This window comes from Malus domestica, chromosome 04 (genome assembly GCF_042453785.1).
Source record: "Malus domestica chromosome 04, GDT2T_hap1".
NCBI lineage: Eukaryota > Viridiplantae > Streptophyta > Magnoliopsida > Rosales > Rosaceae > Malus > Malus domestica.
In genome coordinates, this window is record NC_091664.1 from 692,449 (window position 1) to 709,267 (window position 16,819).

The window sequence follows — 16,819 nt, forward strand, 5'->3', positions numbered from 1 at the left end:
ACCAAACCGGTTAGTACCCCTTTGGCTCCTCATTTTAAATTGAGTTCTCTACAATGTCCTAAAACTGATAAAGAGAAACTGCAAATGAAAAATATACCATATGCAAATTTGGTTGGTAGTTTGATGTATGCAATGGTATGCTCTAGACCGGATATTGCTCATGCAGTTGGCATGGTGAGTCGATATATGCATAATCCAGGTAAAGAGCATTGGCAAGCAGCCAAGTGGATATTGAGGTATCTCCATGGTACTCGAGATGTTGGTTTATGCTTTGAGAGGGATGACTCTGGTATTGGTCATTTTACAGTTGGTTATGTTGATTCAGATTATGCAGGTGATCTGGATGGAAGGAAGTCTACTACAGGCTATGTGTTTACTATGGCTAAAGGGCCAGTTTGTTGGAGGTCCATTTTGCAGTCGTCTGTTGCCTTGTCTACTACAGAGGCTGAATATATGGCAGTTGCTGAAGCTATAAAGGAGGCCATTTGGATACATGGGCTTATTAGAGATTTGGGGGTTGATCAGAAGCAGGTGGAGGTACATTGTGATAGTCAGAGTGCCATTTATTTGGCTAAGTATCAGGTTCATCATGCGAGGACCAAGCACATAGATGTGCGTTATCACTTTGTTCGTGAAATTGTTGGTGAAGGGGAAATCATTCTCCAGAAGATTCCAACTAAAGACAACCCCGCTGATATGTTGACTAAGGTTGTTGGTGTAGCCTAGTTTGTTCACTGTTTGAACTTGGCTCACATTTTGCCTATATAAAGAAGGCGTTGAGTAGTAGGAGTTTTGGAGCATTTGGCTCAGCATGAGTTGTTCTCTTGCTAGTGTTTGGGAGTGATGTTGTGTGCTAATTGTGTTGGTTGGCTTATCATGGCGTTTTCGGAACTTGGCCAAGGTGGAGATTGTTGGATTATGTGGCCAAGTGGCCATATACTTTAGATTAAACAAACCAAAGGTGGACAACACCTTTCCTTGTTTTGGGGAGGAAAATAGGGAAAAGGTTTTTTGTCTTGGTCCATGGGAAGTCACGGTTGAGGTTTTGAATAATAAGTTTTGGTTGTAATGAGAAGTAAGAGTGGGATAGAAGAGAAGAAAATAGAGTGCAGAAAATTGAGAGAGCCGAAGAGAAGAGAGGGAGAGAAAGAAGGTACTGCTACAGTACCATTTTCAGAGAAGGGGTTGTTGTTCTTTTCATTGGATAATTCTCACTCCATCAAAGTGTTATTGTTGTAATAGCTTTGAGCTTTGTATAGAGAAGAAATTAATCACTATATTTCTTTCTCTATTTGTTTCTTTAGAGTGTGAGTTATTGGGTTATTTGGGTTGTGAGATTGCCAACACTTTGTAAACTCCCATTTGGTTGATAGTGGATTCTTGGGTGAGCTCCTACTGCTCCGAGGACGTACTCCAGTTACACTGACTGTTGAGGAACCTCGTTAAAATATTGGTGTCTTTAATATTTTGTTCTTGCATTTTATTTGATATATTTCCTGTGGGTTAGCTTGAGTTGGTTCCACAAGGGTTTGGTGCTATCCTAGCACAACAGGTGATGGGTAGTGGTGAGCGGGAAGGGGAGGAGCGCGGAGGTGGAGATGGAGGAAGAGAGAGCGGGAGTTGCAGAGACGTGAGGGGGAAGGAAGGTTATCTGGGTGTGGGTTTTTTTTTTTTTTTTTAATTTAAATTTTTAATATTTAATTAATTTGTTAATTTAGTTGGAATTGAAATTGGGTCTGTATTAGTCACGTCAGTATTTAACAGAAGAATTGATAAAAAGTATAACGTTGCAATAAATTTGTAGATAAGTTATAAAATTAAAATATTTTATAGATGATGTATGAAACTGTGGTTAATTCAATAATTAAGGTAGTTTTATGTAATTTTTTTTTTAACAAATAATATTACCTACATTAAAAAAATAAGTAGAAAGTTAAAATTTACAATGGACCATCCAATATAGTCTCGTTCAAATGAACCAAATATAAAATATCTTATTTATATAAGTAAAAAAAATATCACTATTACGTGACCGAATGATAATTATTATTAACTCAATTATTTGGCAGGGTCGTTAAGCTGTGACTGACTGTACTCCCATGCAAATTACGGGTCCAATCAGCAGGAGAAGGACTACTAATCCACCGACCCACCGCCATCAATATTTTATTTTTGGTATGGACCCCTCATCCGACTTATTTGAAAAAAATATTCGACCAGAAGCAAACAATTGTCATGTTAAAAAATTAAACATGCGAGATATAGATAAAATACAGAAGAATATATGAATGGATCAGGTTGCACCAGCAGGCAACCGCCTGATAAAAAAAATAACCAAAAGCAATCAACATGCCACTAAATAAAACAAGCACATCAATCAATTCTGTTAAATGTTAATCATAATTTAGGCGTAATAGATTTTTCAAATGAAAAACCAAGATATATGGATTATGTGCATTTCCACATACTACAAACGTGAATTTGTGACTTAGAATAAATGTTTCTCAAAAGGGAATAGTAATCTATTCAATCCTAATTTATTCCTATGAAACGTTTAAGAACAAGAAGATTAAATCGGATATATCAACAAATTTCCGCGTAGTCCAAAGAAAAAAAAGATCCAATTTCATCTCTATCGCTACATATATGCCACTAACTGTGCAATATGTGTACCAATCAATTTTAAGTGCAATATGTCCCACACTACGACAATCCGACTTTACTTTTATTTTTCTGCGTTTATTTTTTCAATTTTAACCACCATACTTTTCTACGCATTTAGAATTTTAGAGTTGTTGTCACTTCTACAACAATTATATTCCATTTTATTTTTCAAGTGTCAAGCAAACAGCTTGTATTCTTTCTACTGCCAAAGAAACATATTTACTTCACCCCCAATACCTTACAAATTTGCAGCAAATCATGCAAATTGATCACTTATTTTTCTAGGTTATAAAAGTGTGACTTGTATATTCTCTCTGATCATAATATGTTTGCCTTCAATGCTCAAAACAATCAGTGTCATATTTCTTTTCTATTATGATTTTTTCACTCTCCTTATCATTAACCTTAGTAGTCTTTTATAAAGAAGTTAAATACACAATTTTATATTGGGGTGTGATATCCACACATCCCATTTTACTTCTCACACACCTTTTTAATTTTCGGCCGTCGGATCGGATGAATTGAAGAAGATCAACGGACAAAAATCATCCAGGGGTGTGTGAGAAGTAAAATGGGGTGTGTGGATAGCACACCCCTTTTATATTATATATACATGTGTCATCCACGTCAGTTAACAACGTGTTGAATAATGCATTTCATATCTGAAACTCGATACAATAAATACCTAATTGCATCGAGATGATCTGTTATAAAACTCAAAATATGCAAAGCTGTGTAAATTATTAAGTTAACCAATACAAGCGTTGTAGACTTGACTCTAAAAATCTTGATACAAAGCAAGCAAAAGATAATTGACAATAAAAGTAAAAGGTGATGTTGGGTTGTTCCTTGATTATGGCCCTCTAGAAGACTGGTACCATGATGCTGGTAGTTCGACATTGACTGACTAAAATGCCAGTTACCCATTTGATCAGACCATTCTTGGTGAGTCCTAGCACACCTTCCATGACTCTTTTACGCTCTAATAGAATATGCACCTCCTTATTTTTGGGATCAGGATCCTCTCCTGAGTTAAGGGTAAAGATTCTAGTATATCAGGCCGTTTAAATTTTATCAAACGGTTATAATTATTATAATATTTAGAAAATCCCTTTATTTGTAGCCGTTGGATAAAATTTGAACGGTCCGATGAACTTACTCAGAAAGGTCCTCATCATTAGCTTAGGAGAGGAGATGAGAGGATCCTGATCCTTATTTTTTGCCAAGACAAAGTCCACCTTGTATTATTTTATTATTATTGTTCTCGTTGTTGTTTGTTCCACTTGTACTTTTAAAAAATGACATTAATGTTTTCTTCGGTAGGAAAATTTCGCAAGTTCATTAAGTAGAGATAAAACGTACGAGAAAATAGGACAACTTTAATAGAAAAACAAGTCGAAACTTTCAATTTGAGTGCAAAAAAGCGATCACCATACTTTTACTATATAATTATGAGAGCTATATTCCAATAACAAATTTGAGATTGATAGCTACTTATTAGTAGAGATGTCAAGTGTTTTAGAGCTCGTTTGGATATTAAAATAATTAAAAACGTGTTTGGTGAAAATGTTTAGACTCAATCTTTAGTAAACGTGCAAGTAAATTTTGTAAAAGCACTTAAAGTGCTTCCTGGAAAAAGCACATAGCTGGTGCTTCTTACAGAAAACATTTCAATTGCTTTTGGAACCTAAAAATATTTTATACGCTTTCAGTCATTTTAAAAGCAGATTTACACAAATGCTTATGACTGTTTCTATTCTAATTTAACAAAAACAAAAAGAAAAAGAAAAAGTTCTATGGTGGGCGGATTATGAAAATCTGAATCAGAATAGCAACAACAAATAAATAAATAAAAAATGATTTCTTTTCTTTTACTTGCACTTTCCAGTATTTCTTCGTTGTTGGTTTTCAATTGCTGTAAATTTCGGGTAGCAAATTGGAATAAAAGCTACGAAAGCTTTCGACTTTTCACGCACGCGCTCTTTCTTCCACAAGTCGTAAAGAAACGGCAGGACAGGAGAGAGAGAGAGAGAGAGAGAGAGAGAGACAGAGACAGAGGCAGATTCTCTGCCCTCCTACTTCCCGTGTCTACCTCCGAGAGAGAGAGAGAGAGAGCGAGCTCCACCTGGCGATCTGGGACACGGAGTCGTAAACACCAGGCATTTGGAGTTCCTGAGTTGACAGACGGCCGACCTGCTCTCCACGACAAACCCACCCCCACCCCCACCCTCCCTCGAATCCCTTTCCAATCCAATCCAATCCAATCAACCATCAATTTGCCTCTTTCTTTTAATTGGGTTTCCGAATCGCGAAAAGTGTTTGGATTCTGGGTTTCCGATTCGGTGGACGTCCACCTCCAGCTCCGGCCTGCCTCTGCCTCTGGGTTTTCATTCAAATTTAAGATCTTTTGGGTCTGAAACAATAAAAAACTTTCAGCTTGCTTGGCTGTTGGTGTAAGCTTGGATAAGATTCCGGTCGGCGGTCGGTGTCGTTGTTTGGAGGCTAAGGAAGGTTTCGGTTTGGGGCTTCCCTTATATCAAATTTGGGAGGCTTTGGCTTTGATTCATTAGGAGTTGAGTTGATACCTGCTGCTGAGAATTAGTCAACATGGTTAGTGGGCATTTGTTCCATTGTAGAAAGAATTCATGGCCGCCTGAGGAGTATATCAGCAAAAACACTTTGCACCTGGTTGGTTATTCTCTCTCTCCTGTCTCTCTCTCTCTCTCTCTATTTGTTTGTGTTATTGATTTGGGTTGTGTTTGGTTGCTGAGAAAATGTAAGAGGTGGCAAGAAAACAAGCAAGTATGGGTTCCTTAACTTCCTTTAACTCTAGAATTTACTTGATAAAGTCAGAGATCATAGCTATATGTTTGGTTTCAATGATGATAGTCAAATTCAAATGCCTTTCAATCCTAAACCCTGTTGTCTAATATATGCAATGCAATTTATTTGGTGATTTCATTTGCATATTCTTCAAAAGTTTTTGAACTTCGAAGGAATTGGAGTAAGCAGTGGGAATTTTAATTAGCTATGGAAAAAATTATTTGTTAACGTAGTTTAATCAAATAGCTCGTCTTGCAGATCGAGTGAATCAAAATCCGTGCCATGTTAAAACTTAAAGTTCTGCGGTTTATCAAGTGTTAGTTCTACACATGCTTAACCTGTAGGATTTCCTACTAAAATTCATGCTTAATTTGAATGGTTTTTATCTTTTGTTTTCTGGTTTTCTATATTGTGAGAACACCTGGAATCCTACATCTGTATCGTTATTCGATATTTTGTGTCTTAATTCGACATTTGTGTCAGTTACCGTTGGTGGATTTCGGGTTATTAGTTGCTAATCTGTTGTATCTACTCCATGAACCCTTATTCAAAAAATAAACAATTCTCACCTTCTCTGTGAATTTTGTTTAGCATATTTTTTACTGTCTTAGCAAGCAAACTGATTTTGGGCTATTATCTTTTGTGGTTCTTGTTGTTTAGTTTATTCAAACTGATTATTTTTCTTGTTACTTTTGTGTAGTTTGATTTTGATAGTGCTGCCCCACCAGAACATGCCTGGAGGAAGAAGTTAAACAGCCAGGCTAATCTTCTCAGAGAATTTAGTGTTACATTTAGGGAAGCGATAAAGATGGTAAGCGGGTTGTTTTCTTTATTGTCGTTGACTAATAAATACGTCCTGTGCATTCTCATGTTTGGAGCTTTTCTATTTTCACCCAATTTCCAGTATCCCCTGCACATGTTATCTTTCTCTGACCAGTGTGGAAAATTTTAATACTAGGTTCGGTTAGGTATACGCCTGTGGTCATACATCAGGGAAGAGGCTTCTCACGGAAGGGTAAATTATCTCAATCTTCTAGATATAGAAGTCATTTTCCTTTTTGGTCCTTTACAACTGGTATTTGTATGATTTATACCCACCTGTCAAATGAATGGGTGAAGATATGTCGTTACAAAGGTTGTTGAAACTTGGCCGCAAATTTTTTTATCCATGCAGAAAGCACCTATTGACCCTTTTACTCGAGAAAGTTGCAAGCCATCTGCATCTCAGGGGGTTCCACTTGGAGGGATGGGGTATGTTGCGAATGAATAGGTTACCTGAGTTCTATGGACTATTATCTTTGTTAATCTAATAGTGGGCAATTATCTACACGTATTACAGAAGTGGCAGCATATCTAGAGGTTTTAGAGGCGAGTTCAGGCAATGGCAAATCATTCCTGGTATCTGCAAAGGTTCTCCTGTCATGGCCAATCAGTTCTCTGTAAAATCTCTACCCTTGATCTTATATAGTTGTAATTTAATGTTGTTCTTTGCTTTCGTAACATATTTGCTACGCATGTGTTGATATTTTAAGTTTCGTTTATATTATATATTGACCTCAGGCTAGCCTGATTACATTACCATCATCATTTATGTCATTTATGTAGATTTTACCACTATCATTGCTTCTGGGTTTAAAATTTGCTCAGTTTCCACACTATCTATATCAAAATTGGCACCCGCATCACTTTTGATATTGTCGCTTGAACCCACCTTATTACCATTGTTGCAACCTGCAACAATCACCACAGATATGGGTTCTATCACCATAGTTACCACCTCATGTTCAGTATATGCAAATCCAACCAAATCCAAACTGTTCCCTGTCATTGTTTTTGGCAAGACCATCCTCAACTCCACAACCACATACACTGTAGTATCCATTTTTTTCTTAATATTAACATACTTAGAGCTCGTTTTATTTATGAACTGAAGCCAATACTTACAATTGAGTTCAAAAGGTTTCTGGGTTTAAAATTTGAAGTGCTAGAGATTCAGTATTCAGTGCTTAATCATCACCCTAGTAATTGCATGTGAATTAGGTAGTCTATTTGTTTTCTTCCCTCTAGGAGTGGACATTTTCATGGGTTAACCGCCCACACAGACCAACCCAACCAATAAAATTCAGGTTGGGTTGGTTCTACACTTTCAAAACTTAATATCAGGTCGTAACCCGCCCACCAGATGGAGAAGTTTGAAACCGGTTTGCAACACTATATACCAGTTGAAACTCCACCCACCCACGTCATGTTTAATAAAAGGGTTTACTGTATGCATGACTTCATTTGATTTGCTATTACTAACTCTAGAAACATGTTCTGGCCCTTTTAACATCTCTGGACCATTTGACATTTGAAACCCTTCACCTTCAAAATCCTTCTATTTTTGTTCTCTTTATCTGTTGCCACCACTGCTAAATTGCAAAGCCCCACTCTGGAATTTTGTTGCTGCTCCAAGCTTCTGAGCATCCAAATTCAGCCACAACCACTCCCTCTAACTCCCTCACACACTTCTCTTTGGTATATCTCAGTCAGTCCCTCCTCGCAGTTGTGAAACCCGATAAACCCGCTTAGCCCAACCCACAAACGATTGGTCTGGCTGTGTCGGGCATCCAATTTTATTGGCTTGCACCGGTTTCCTAGAATCACCAACCCGGTTTCCTTAGATTGGCCAATGGATTGGTGCATAACCCAAGCCAACCCATCTGTTGTCCACCCCTACTTCCATCGATTTGTTTAGTTGGTTATGTGGTCTTCCTGCAATCCCAATTGTTTACAGTTCTGGTGGAGGCACATTGCACATCAATCCAAAATCTAGAATAAAATCTCTTGTCAGCGAAAATCAGACTTTTGTTTTCTGCCTGTAAGTTTACTTGTCATGTTATAGTGTCTCAAGACCATATGGAGAATTGGAGATTGTGATGTTGCTATATGGCTAGAAAGAGGACATCTTTGTAATACATTCAAGAGCAGTGGACAAGGAAACTTCAATTTACGTGCTCATGGTTGTTACTGAAATGTAGTTCATACAAACATTTGATAAGGTGGTCTTGAATTTAATACAAAATGAAAGTTTGGACGATGTGTGATGGTGTTGTGAAAATCAATGCACAATATATACCGGACAAATTAGTTGTTTAAAGGATGATGAAGTGAAGCGGTTTGAAAATTATGAAAGGATATGCATTTAAGGCTTGATGGCATCTCAAAACTTTAGAATCTCTGGGATGCTGTCTAACTATGTACAGTTCAGTTTGGCTGCTCTTTGCAACTCCAATCTGTTACTGACACTGTATTTAGCTGAGGAATGTTTATGCATTATTTTGTATAATGTACAGGAGAAGTGAATATTAATATTTTATTAGTTGTTTCTAGAGATAGAGCTCATTTCTTTTGTCCTATTTACTTTTTGTAATGTTGTAATTCTGACTCAGAGATTTATGTGATATTGCAGATTTTTATATCTAGAGAAGGAACGAATAAAAATTATGCATCAGTCTTGGCCCCCGGTCATCATGAAGGATTAGGGTAAGAGGGTAGTCGTTAAGTTAAGAAACCATCTTCTGTAATAATTACAATTTCTTACCACCGAATGATGAATTTATCATACCTATACAATTCTTCATGCTTTTTACCTTTGTTGACTGCAAGTCAAGACCAAGCTTGTGGGACCATATGTAATATTGTGTCTTCCTTTTATGGCATCAAGGGGAATCTAAGAAGTCTAATTGGCAAATGTTCCTTTGGTACCAGGTCTAGTGGTCTGCTGTGACACTTCTTCAGGAACATTATAAGTATCAAAATTTATAGGGAATAAGAAATTATTGAAGCATCAACGAACAATAGACTTTATTGTTACATGAGGCAATATTTCATTTTAACTGGACTATCGTCAGAGTGTAGCAAGTTTGTATTATCAGAGGGTGTCTCATTTGTATTAATGCATATCACTTTTGAGTTTTGTTGATGGCTACGAGGAATTTGATGAATAGTGCATGAACTTGGTTTAACTATTTTTGTAGCTCTAAATTTACCTATAGTATTTGAAATGTCCTGATTATTGACATCTTGATTTAATTCGACTGTTTTCACAGAAAAGCTGATGATGAGGGTATATCATCATGGGGATGGAACCTGGGTGGCCAGCATTCAACATACCATGCACTATTTCCAAGGGCATGGACCATATATGATGGTATCATTCTTCTTTCTTTCCTTTTAGCCATTGATCACGTAATTTGCCCTTTAAGCTGCTGTTTCAATTTGGGTTGTATTATGTTTCATTTTAGGTGAACCTGACCCAGAATTGAAAATTTCTTGTCGGCAAATATCACCATTCATCCCTCATAATTATAGAGAAAGTAGTCTTCCTACAGCCGTTTTTGTTTACACGGTAGGCTCATTCAACTTGATACCAGATATGTACAGATGAAAAAGTTCATTGTTCCATGAGCTCTTTCTGTATTAGACAAGTGTTAACATAAGGATCTTACACAAGAATTTCAGTATAATTTTCTATGATATGATTTGTTTATAAGAGTCTTCTTTCTGATACAGTTGGTGAACACTGGAAAAGAAAGAGCAAAAGTCAGCCTCCTATTTACATGGGCGGTAAGGTTATATTTTTTTATTGGAATAGTTTCCGAGCAATTCAAAGATTCTTGGATATTTAGTAATTATTGCTTTTCTGGGTGTAGAATTCAATTGGAGGAGTCTCACACTTGTCGGGCGATCATGTGAACGAACCATTTATGTGAGTAAATTTGGTGGATGTTGTATGGCTAGTTGCCTACTATACTAGTACCGTGTTTTTAACTTATTCTAACTTACTTCTCTGCTTTGACAGTGGCGAAGATGGAGTCTCTGGTGTACTTCTACATCACAAGCAAGTCACCAAACCTTATTACATTTATTTGACGGTTGGTTTGCAGATTTCTCTGCCGATACACTGTTTTCTAGGCCAAAATGAAGACATAGTGTTCAAACAACCCCAAACAAGTGAAAGAAGTCAACCATTAGGAAAAATAAGATGCTTCTGCCTGACTATGAACTTAAAATCAAAATTCCTTGTAAAAATATCCGGAAATGAAATAAAAAGCACAAATAAAGAAGTATGGACAGATGTCATAGGAGCATATAAGCAGATATATTTAAAGATTTTAGATAGATTGATCGTCTGGTAAGAGTAAAACATATTTACTAATTTATTGGAATTGATATGTTAAATGCTAATTCTTGCCTTTTTGAGTTCCGCGTTCTCCTATTTTTAGTAAGTCTTTTCCAGTCATCAACAATAAGTGCTGTGGAAAATTCATAATTGGTATTTGGGGTCTCCACATTTGTTAACATTGAAAGTGTCTGCTTGTGATCACCTTATTTGATACCTGTTCTTGTTTTTGTTCAACCATATGTTTTCAACTCCTCTTAGTTTGTTCAAAATAATGAGCTTTATATTCTTATCGTTCTTGGTAACCTGATCTGATCTAAAGTATTAGGTTATCACTCTGATTTTGCGAGTTGTTGTCATTCACTATTTTTAAACTTTAACTCGTTACAGTTGATTTTAACTGTTTATAACAACTATGCCTATGTTGCAGGACTGCAAAAGGGAATCCTCCTGTTACATTTGGAATAGCTGCGTGTGAAACTCAAAATGTAAGCGTGAGTGTGTTGCCGTGTTTTGGGTTATCTGAAGGAAGTACCACTACGGCGAAAGAAATGTGGAATAAAATGGTGCAGGTATTAAATCTGTGGTTTGCTTTCTCAATTCTGTGCACCTTGTTGTTTTTGATTGTGTAACATAATGCTAGGTGCGTCATTTTTCTATTTAGCCGAATCAATTTGCTGTCCTATCCAGCAAATGCTGTCATTCAGCAACCTGGTGGATTAAGTTCGAATTTTGAGAATAATTCTACTTGGATTTTGCCATGGTGTTCCTTCCATTGTTTTACAGAGTGAATTTTTTTCCTTTCCTTAACCCTTCTCTGTCTTTTCAGGATGGGCAATTTGATCGTGATAATTTCAATTCTGGACCATGCATGTCTTCATCACCTGGAGAAACACTCTGTGCTGCAGTAGCAGCTACTGCTTGGGTGGAACCTCATGGGAAGTGCACCGTTGCATTTGGCCTATCATGGTCATCTCCAAAAGTAAAATTTTTGAAGGGAAGCTCATACCATAGGTAAGCTTATTGTAATTTACACATGAAAAGCTGCTTCAAAATGATGCATATTAAGCAGTACTGTACCTTTATGATTTATAAATGAATGCCTTTAAGTATTTTATTCTAGAGAGCGACTGCAATACTAGTGATGTGCATTTTGGGTTATTTGAATTTGTAATTTTGCTGCAGGAGGTACACAAAATTCTACGGGACCTCTGAAAGGGCAGCTCAGGATTTGGTGCATGATGCGCTGACAAGTATGTATCTCTCTGTCTGTATTGTGACCTTTTCATCAAGGCACTAATCTGTTAATATTCACTAGATTTAGTTTTTGGCATACTTTTTCTTGTTTAACAATGGGTGCAGTATATGTGATGGGTCCTGATCACTTTTGAAATCTGGACAGATTATAAGCGATGGGAAGAAGATATTGAAAGGTGGCAAAGCCCTATCCTCAGGGATGAAACATTACCAGAATGGTAAGAACGGAAGCATTAACTGTGATTGTTCTTTGTTAAATCATAATGTTCCATCAGATAATAAATTAGTTTCCTAAGTTGGTGAATTTGCCTAAAAATACCCTGCAGGAGAATTCAGAGCTTAAGTTTAGGGTAGCGTTGTCAATTCTTAAAAGTTTTGAAAAATAAGTTCACCGGTTCGCATAAAGAACGGCTTACATAAAGAAAGATGTTTGCATGTGTGTGCGCGATATGTGCCCTTTGGTTTGTTATAATGGATAATGCTGTCCACCTCAAACATTGGAGTTGGTTTTGCATCTCATTTCTTTAGAGATCATGATGTTAGATACCTTCCTTATTATTCTCAACGAACAGCCCACAACCGTGTCCACTGAAAGCTGTTTTGAGCTCACTCGAATGATTGGTCCAGTTTCAATGGTCTCTGCAAATATTGTAGTCAATGCATCATATATGCTCATTTCCATTACAAATAGAAACTCCCCAACAAATAATCCATTGTGTAAACATGGAGAAGTTACTTTGCTATGTTTACCTGTCAATGATTAGCTATGAACTTGGTTCATCGATCTTGTAGCTAATACTTCACAAAATGTTTGCAGGTACAAGTTCACATTATTCAATGAGCTCTACTTTTTGGTGGCTGGTGGGACAGTTTGGATCGGTATTTATCTAATCCTGATTTCCTTGATATCTCACATCTGGAAATAGCATCTAAGAATGTTTTTCATGTGGACACTAGCTCTAATCCGAATGTGCACTTTTTTGTTAAATATGTCCTTCCCTTTTGGCTAATTTTACCTTAGAAATGAGTTATAACTGTGATTGATTGGTACAGATTCTCCCTTGCCTGCAACAAACATTACAAACAATCGACACCAATTGACAAATGTTGAAAATACAGATGTTAAGGTTAGTGAAGCTGAAGTAAATAGCAATCACAACGCAGCTGTTGAGCACACTGCAACTGGTTGCCAAAGGAGTGTACATTTGGACCCACAAAATGCCAGTGAAGATGTTGGGAGGTTCCTCTATCTGGAAGGAGTGGAATATATCATGTGGAACACATATGACGTACACTTTTATGCATCATTTGCCCTTCTCGAGCTGTTTCCCAAAATTGAACTTAATATTCAAAGGGACTTTGCAAAAGCCGTCTTATCAGAAGATGGAAGAAAAGTAAAGTTTCTTGCAGAGGGTAACTGGGGAATTCGTAAGGTTAGAGGAGCTGTCCCTCATGATCTGGGAACACACGATCCCTGGAACGAAATGAATGCATATAATATTCATGATACTAGTAAGTGGAAGGATTTGAACCCAAAGTTTGTGCTTCAGGTGTATAGAGATTTTTCTGCAACAGGGGATATGTCATTTGGAGTAGATGTTTGGCCTGCTGTTCGTGCTGCAATGGAGTACATGGAACAATTTGACCGAGACAATGATGGTCTCATTGAAAATGATGGTTTCCCTGATCAGACCTACGATGCTTGGACAGTTCATGGAGTAAGTGCTTACTGTGGGTGCTTGTGGCTAGCTGCACTTCAAGCTGCAGCCGCAATGGCCCTTCAACTAGGCGACAAGGCCTTTGCCGAATGGTGCAAAGCCAAATTTTTAAAGGCAAAACCATCTTTTGAGGAAAAATTGTGGAATGGTTCTTATTTTAATTACGATAGTGGATCAAGTAGTAACAGTAAGTCTATACAAGCAGATCAACTGGCTGGGCAGTGGTATACGGCGTCTTCTGGTTTACCTTCACTTTTTGATGATTTTAAAGTCGAAAGCTCTCTGCAGAAAATCTATGATTTCAATGTCATGAAAGTTAAAGGAGGAAAAATGGGTGCCGTAAATGGAATGCATCCCAATGGGAAGGTGGATGAGTCTTGCATGCAGTCACGTGAAATATGGACTGGTGTCACATATGGGGTGGCTGCTCTGATGATTCTTGCTGGAAAGGAGAAAGAGGCTTTCGCTACTGCTGAAGGTATTTTTATTGCCGGCTGGTCTGAAGATGGCTTCGGGTAAGTAGAACTTATACTTACATTATTTAGAGTAACCTATAGACTATTGTTAATGTGATCCAACTCTTTATCCATGTCATGTGCATTGAAAAACTCATGGTTTCTAGTTTTTAAGTTGATTTCTTTTTTTCCTCCGGCAAATTAAGTTATTCAGGCAAACTTGCTCTGCTGTTTGAGTTTTTCATAATCATGTCTGACATGACTTTTGCGGAGGACAAATAATGTCTGACATGACTTTTTGTTGTCATGTTTTAGTATTAACAGAGTTAGTATTTTGATTCTACTACCTACAGATACGCTTTCCAGACGCCCGAAGGATGGACGATGGACGGCCACTTCAGATCTCTAATATACATGAGGCCACTATCTATTTGGGGGATGCAATTCGCGTTGAACATGCCCAAGGCAATTCTCGAGGCTCCTCAGATCAACATAATGGACAGAATACATTTATCGTCTGTCAGTTCACGATCCTCTCACAGCGAAACAGGTGTGAGAAAGATTGCAACCAAGGCAAAGTGCTTTGGAGATTCTGTTTTTAACTGTGCATGCTGATATTGCTGATATTGTAACATGTAACTTGGTTGTATCGTAAAACAAGTGTGGTGAAATCTTCGCTTCCTCGAACCCTCTCGATGTCAAGTAATATATAAGCCGGGAGAGGTTTGGGGGAAGTCCTGAAGAAATAGCCAAATAGGTTATTAAAAAAAAAAAAAAAAAAAAGAAAAAAAAAGTTGTTTTCGCACCATGTTCATGTTCAGGTATCTAATTCTGAGTTAATACAGAAAAATCTTGAGGAGGATGCCTAAGATCCAAGACTTACAGCTTAAGCTTTGGTTCCAGATTTGCCAAAGCTCCACAGAGACTTCCCAATCTATGGCTCAACTGCAATTGGTGGTAATTTACCCTAAGGTTCTATTGTACCCCACGGTGCCTGCCTTATGTTCCGGTGTTTTTAGTCGTTAGATTTTGATAATTGTATTTTTTCTATGGATCTAATAACTAAAAATTCCGGAGCATAATGGAAAACTCCGTAATTATTTTACATGAATAAAATCTGTGGTAAAAATTGCCACCTTCCTGTTCCTAATCTCTCCTCTACATAAACCATGAGCTCAATTAACTGCATGCGTTCTGGCTTGAACAATTGCTTGTGTATTTTCATTGCTCGACGACTTCTTCACCGGAAAATATACTACGTTCCCCCCCAATACCTGTAAATCATAGTTTGAAACAAGCACATATACTTCTTCAAAATTACGTGTCAAATTGTGACCCTTATACAATTAGTAATAATGACTGTTGAAAAAGGAGCAAAAGATAAATGTCTTAGTGGTCCTCCTCAGGCCTCAATGTCATCACATTTTGGAAGTTAACTGTCCTTGACTCTTGATGCAAGTTGACGCTAACAAGAACGGTCTATTGAGAAGAACAACTTGTATGGAACGTGTTTATCAATTACCACCAAATGACATTACAATCTAATAATATTATGTCCCGTGAAGAAAAATTTACATATAACAGAGTTTTATTATAAGAAAACAACATAATGACAGTGAACTTGTTTCATTAAGAATTTTAAGCGGTTTAAAATAGAAATGAGACACCTTCACCACTCATCATTATCCTCATCATTTGTCAAAAAGAGTTCCGTTCCATTCCATTCCAAAGAAGAAAATAGAAAAAAGAAGATGGTCTTGTCACTCTTTGTGGGGTCCAGATTATCTTAGTTGCACTTTTGCGTCCGCACACCTTTTTAGCAAAATGTTCAACTTAACCCATGAGTTTATATCCATCACAAACTATGCTGATAATGTTGCTTGAAACCTAATGTATCGGTTCGTGTTCTGAATACACGAATTTTTTTTAAATGTCAATCCTTTAGTGTACATAAATTAATTTTTTTCGTTAAATGAAATTTAAGTAGGAGTAGATAATGTTGATTGTTATTGATGCGATGTAGAAGAAAGCAAGCATGGTTTTGTGGTTTATGGGTTGCGATGAATGTGGACAGGTACCGGGCTCTATTACATTCCATACTTTGACCATTCATAATCCAAATTTTAAGCCTTTTTTTAATCCTAAATCCAAGTATTTAAGAATATTTCGATTAATTTAATCTACAGATTTATTTGGTTAATGTTCACATTAATTTGAGATCTAAAGACCAATAGTATTCAACCTTTAAAATATACACGAAATTGTATTTTGGTCGAAATTCCTAAAATTCAAGGATCGATATGAAAATGGGGTTGAAATGCAAACTTAAACTTATATCGATGAGATATAGAAAAATCAATGAATATCAATAATATTTGCTGGAAACCATTAATATTATTGAGGTTTTCGGATTATTTTCGATCATCTGAACCCTTGGGTTGGAGATGATGCAAAATCCAAATACCTTTTTCCTTTTTCTTTTGTGTATTATTATTTCTTCAACTTAGATTTGATTGGAGCGGATGATCGGACCACAAAGAAAGACAAGGTCACAACGCATCCACATGCGACTTTGATTCGGAAAATAGATACGTGTCAAACCATCAATTCTTGGTGATCTCTTTTGAATTTTCAACTTGGATGCAGATTGTATGTCCTCTTGTTACCGTACCATTCTTTATCTTCTCTTATTTGTGTTGTCATGATTAAGCCAAATTAATATTTTATATTTCTATTAT

The 16,819-nt window shown here is 36.9% G+C and overlaps 1 protein-coding gene across 2 annotated transcripts; it reads left to right on the forward strand.

Moving 5' to 3' along the window:
* Positions 1-4,583: 4,583 nt before the first annotated feature.
* LOC103443567 (uncharacterized) lies at positions 4,584-15,231 on the forward strand. 2 transcript variants are annotated; one of them, XM_029100749.2, is made up of 19 exons: positions 4,586-5,352; positions 6,188-6,298; positions 6,446-6,502; positions 6,662-6,738; positions 6,827-6,926; positions 8,939-9,012; positions 9,579-9,679; positions 9,774-9,877; positions 10,042-10,095; positions 10,182-10,237; positions 10,331-10,369; positions 11,082-11,223; positions 11,481-11,665; positions 11,837-11,904; positions 12,054-12,126; positions 12,726-12,787; positions 12,962-14,141; positions 14,435-14,631; positions 14,927-15,231. In XM_029100749.2, the coding sequence occupies exons 1-19, from the start codon at positions 5,272-5,274 to the stop codon at positions 14,935-14,937; spliced, it is 2,772 nt and encodes a 923-aa protein (XP_028956582.1). In that variant the 5' UTR covers positions 4,586-5,271; the 3' UTR covers positions 14,938-15,231. The 2 variants fall into 2 exon arrangements, with proteins under 2 accessions (XP_028956581.1, XP_028956582.1); XM_029100748.2 differs by having other exon boundaries at positions 4,584-5,352; positions 14,435-15,231.
* The last annotated feature ends 1,588 nt before the right edge of the window (positions 15,232-16,819 follow it).

Bases quoted from the DNA above. Each gene is read 5' to 3' on its own strand.
- LOC103443567 (XM_029100748.2), top strand. From the start codon at position 5,272: ATGGTTAGTGGGCATTTGTTCCATTGTAGAAAGAATTCATGGCCGCCT. The intron at 9,680-9,773 runs GTATCATTCTTC...GTTTCATTTTAG, and splicing joins GGCATGGACCATATATGATG to GTGAACCTGACCCAGAATTG. The intron at 10,096-10,181 runs GTAAGGTTATAT...TTCTGGGTGTAG, and splicing joins GCCTCCTATTTACATGGGCG to AATTCAATTGGAGGAGTCTC.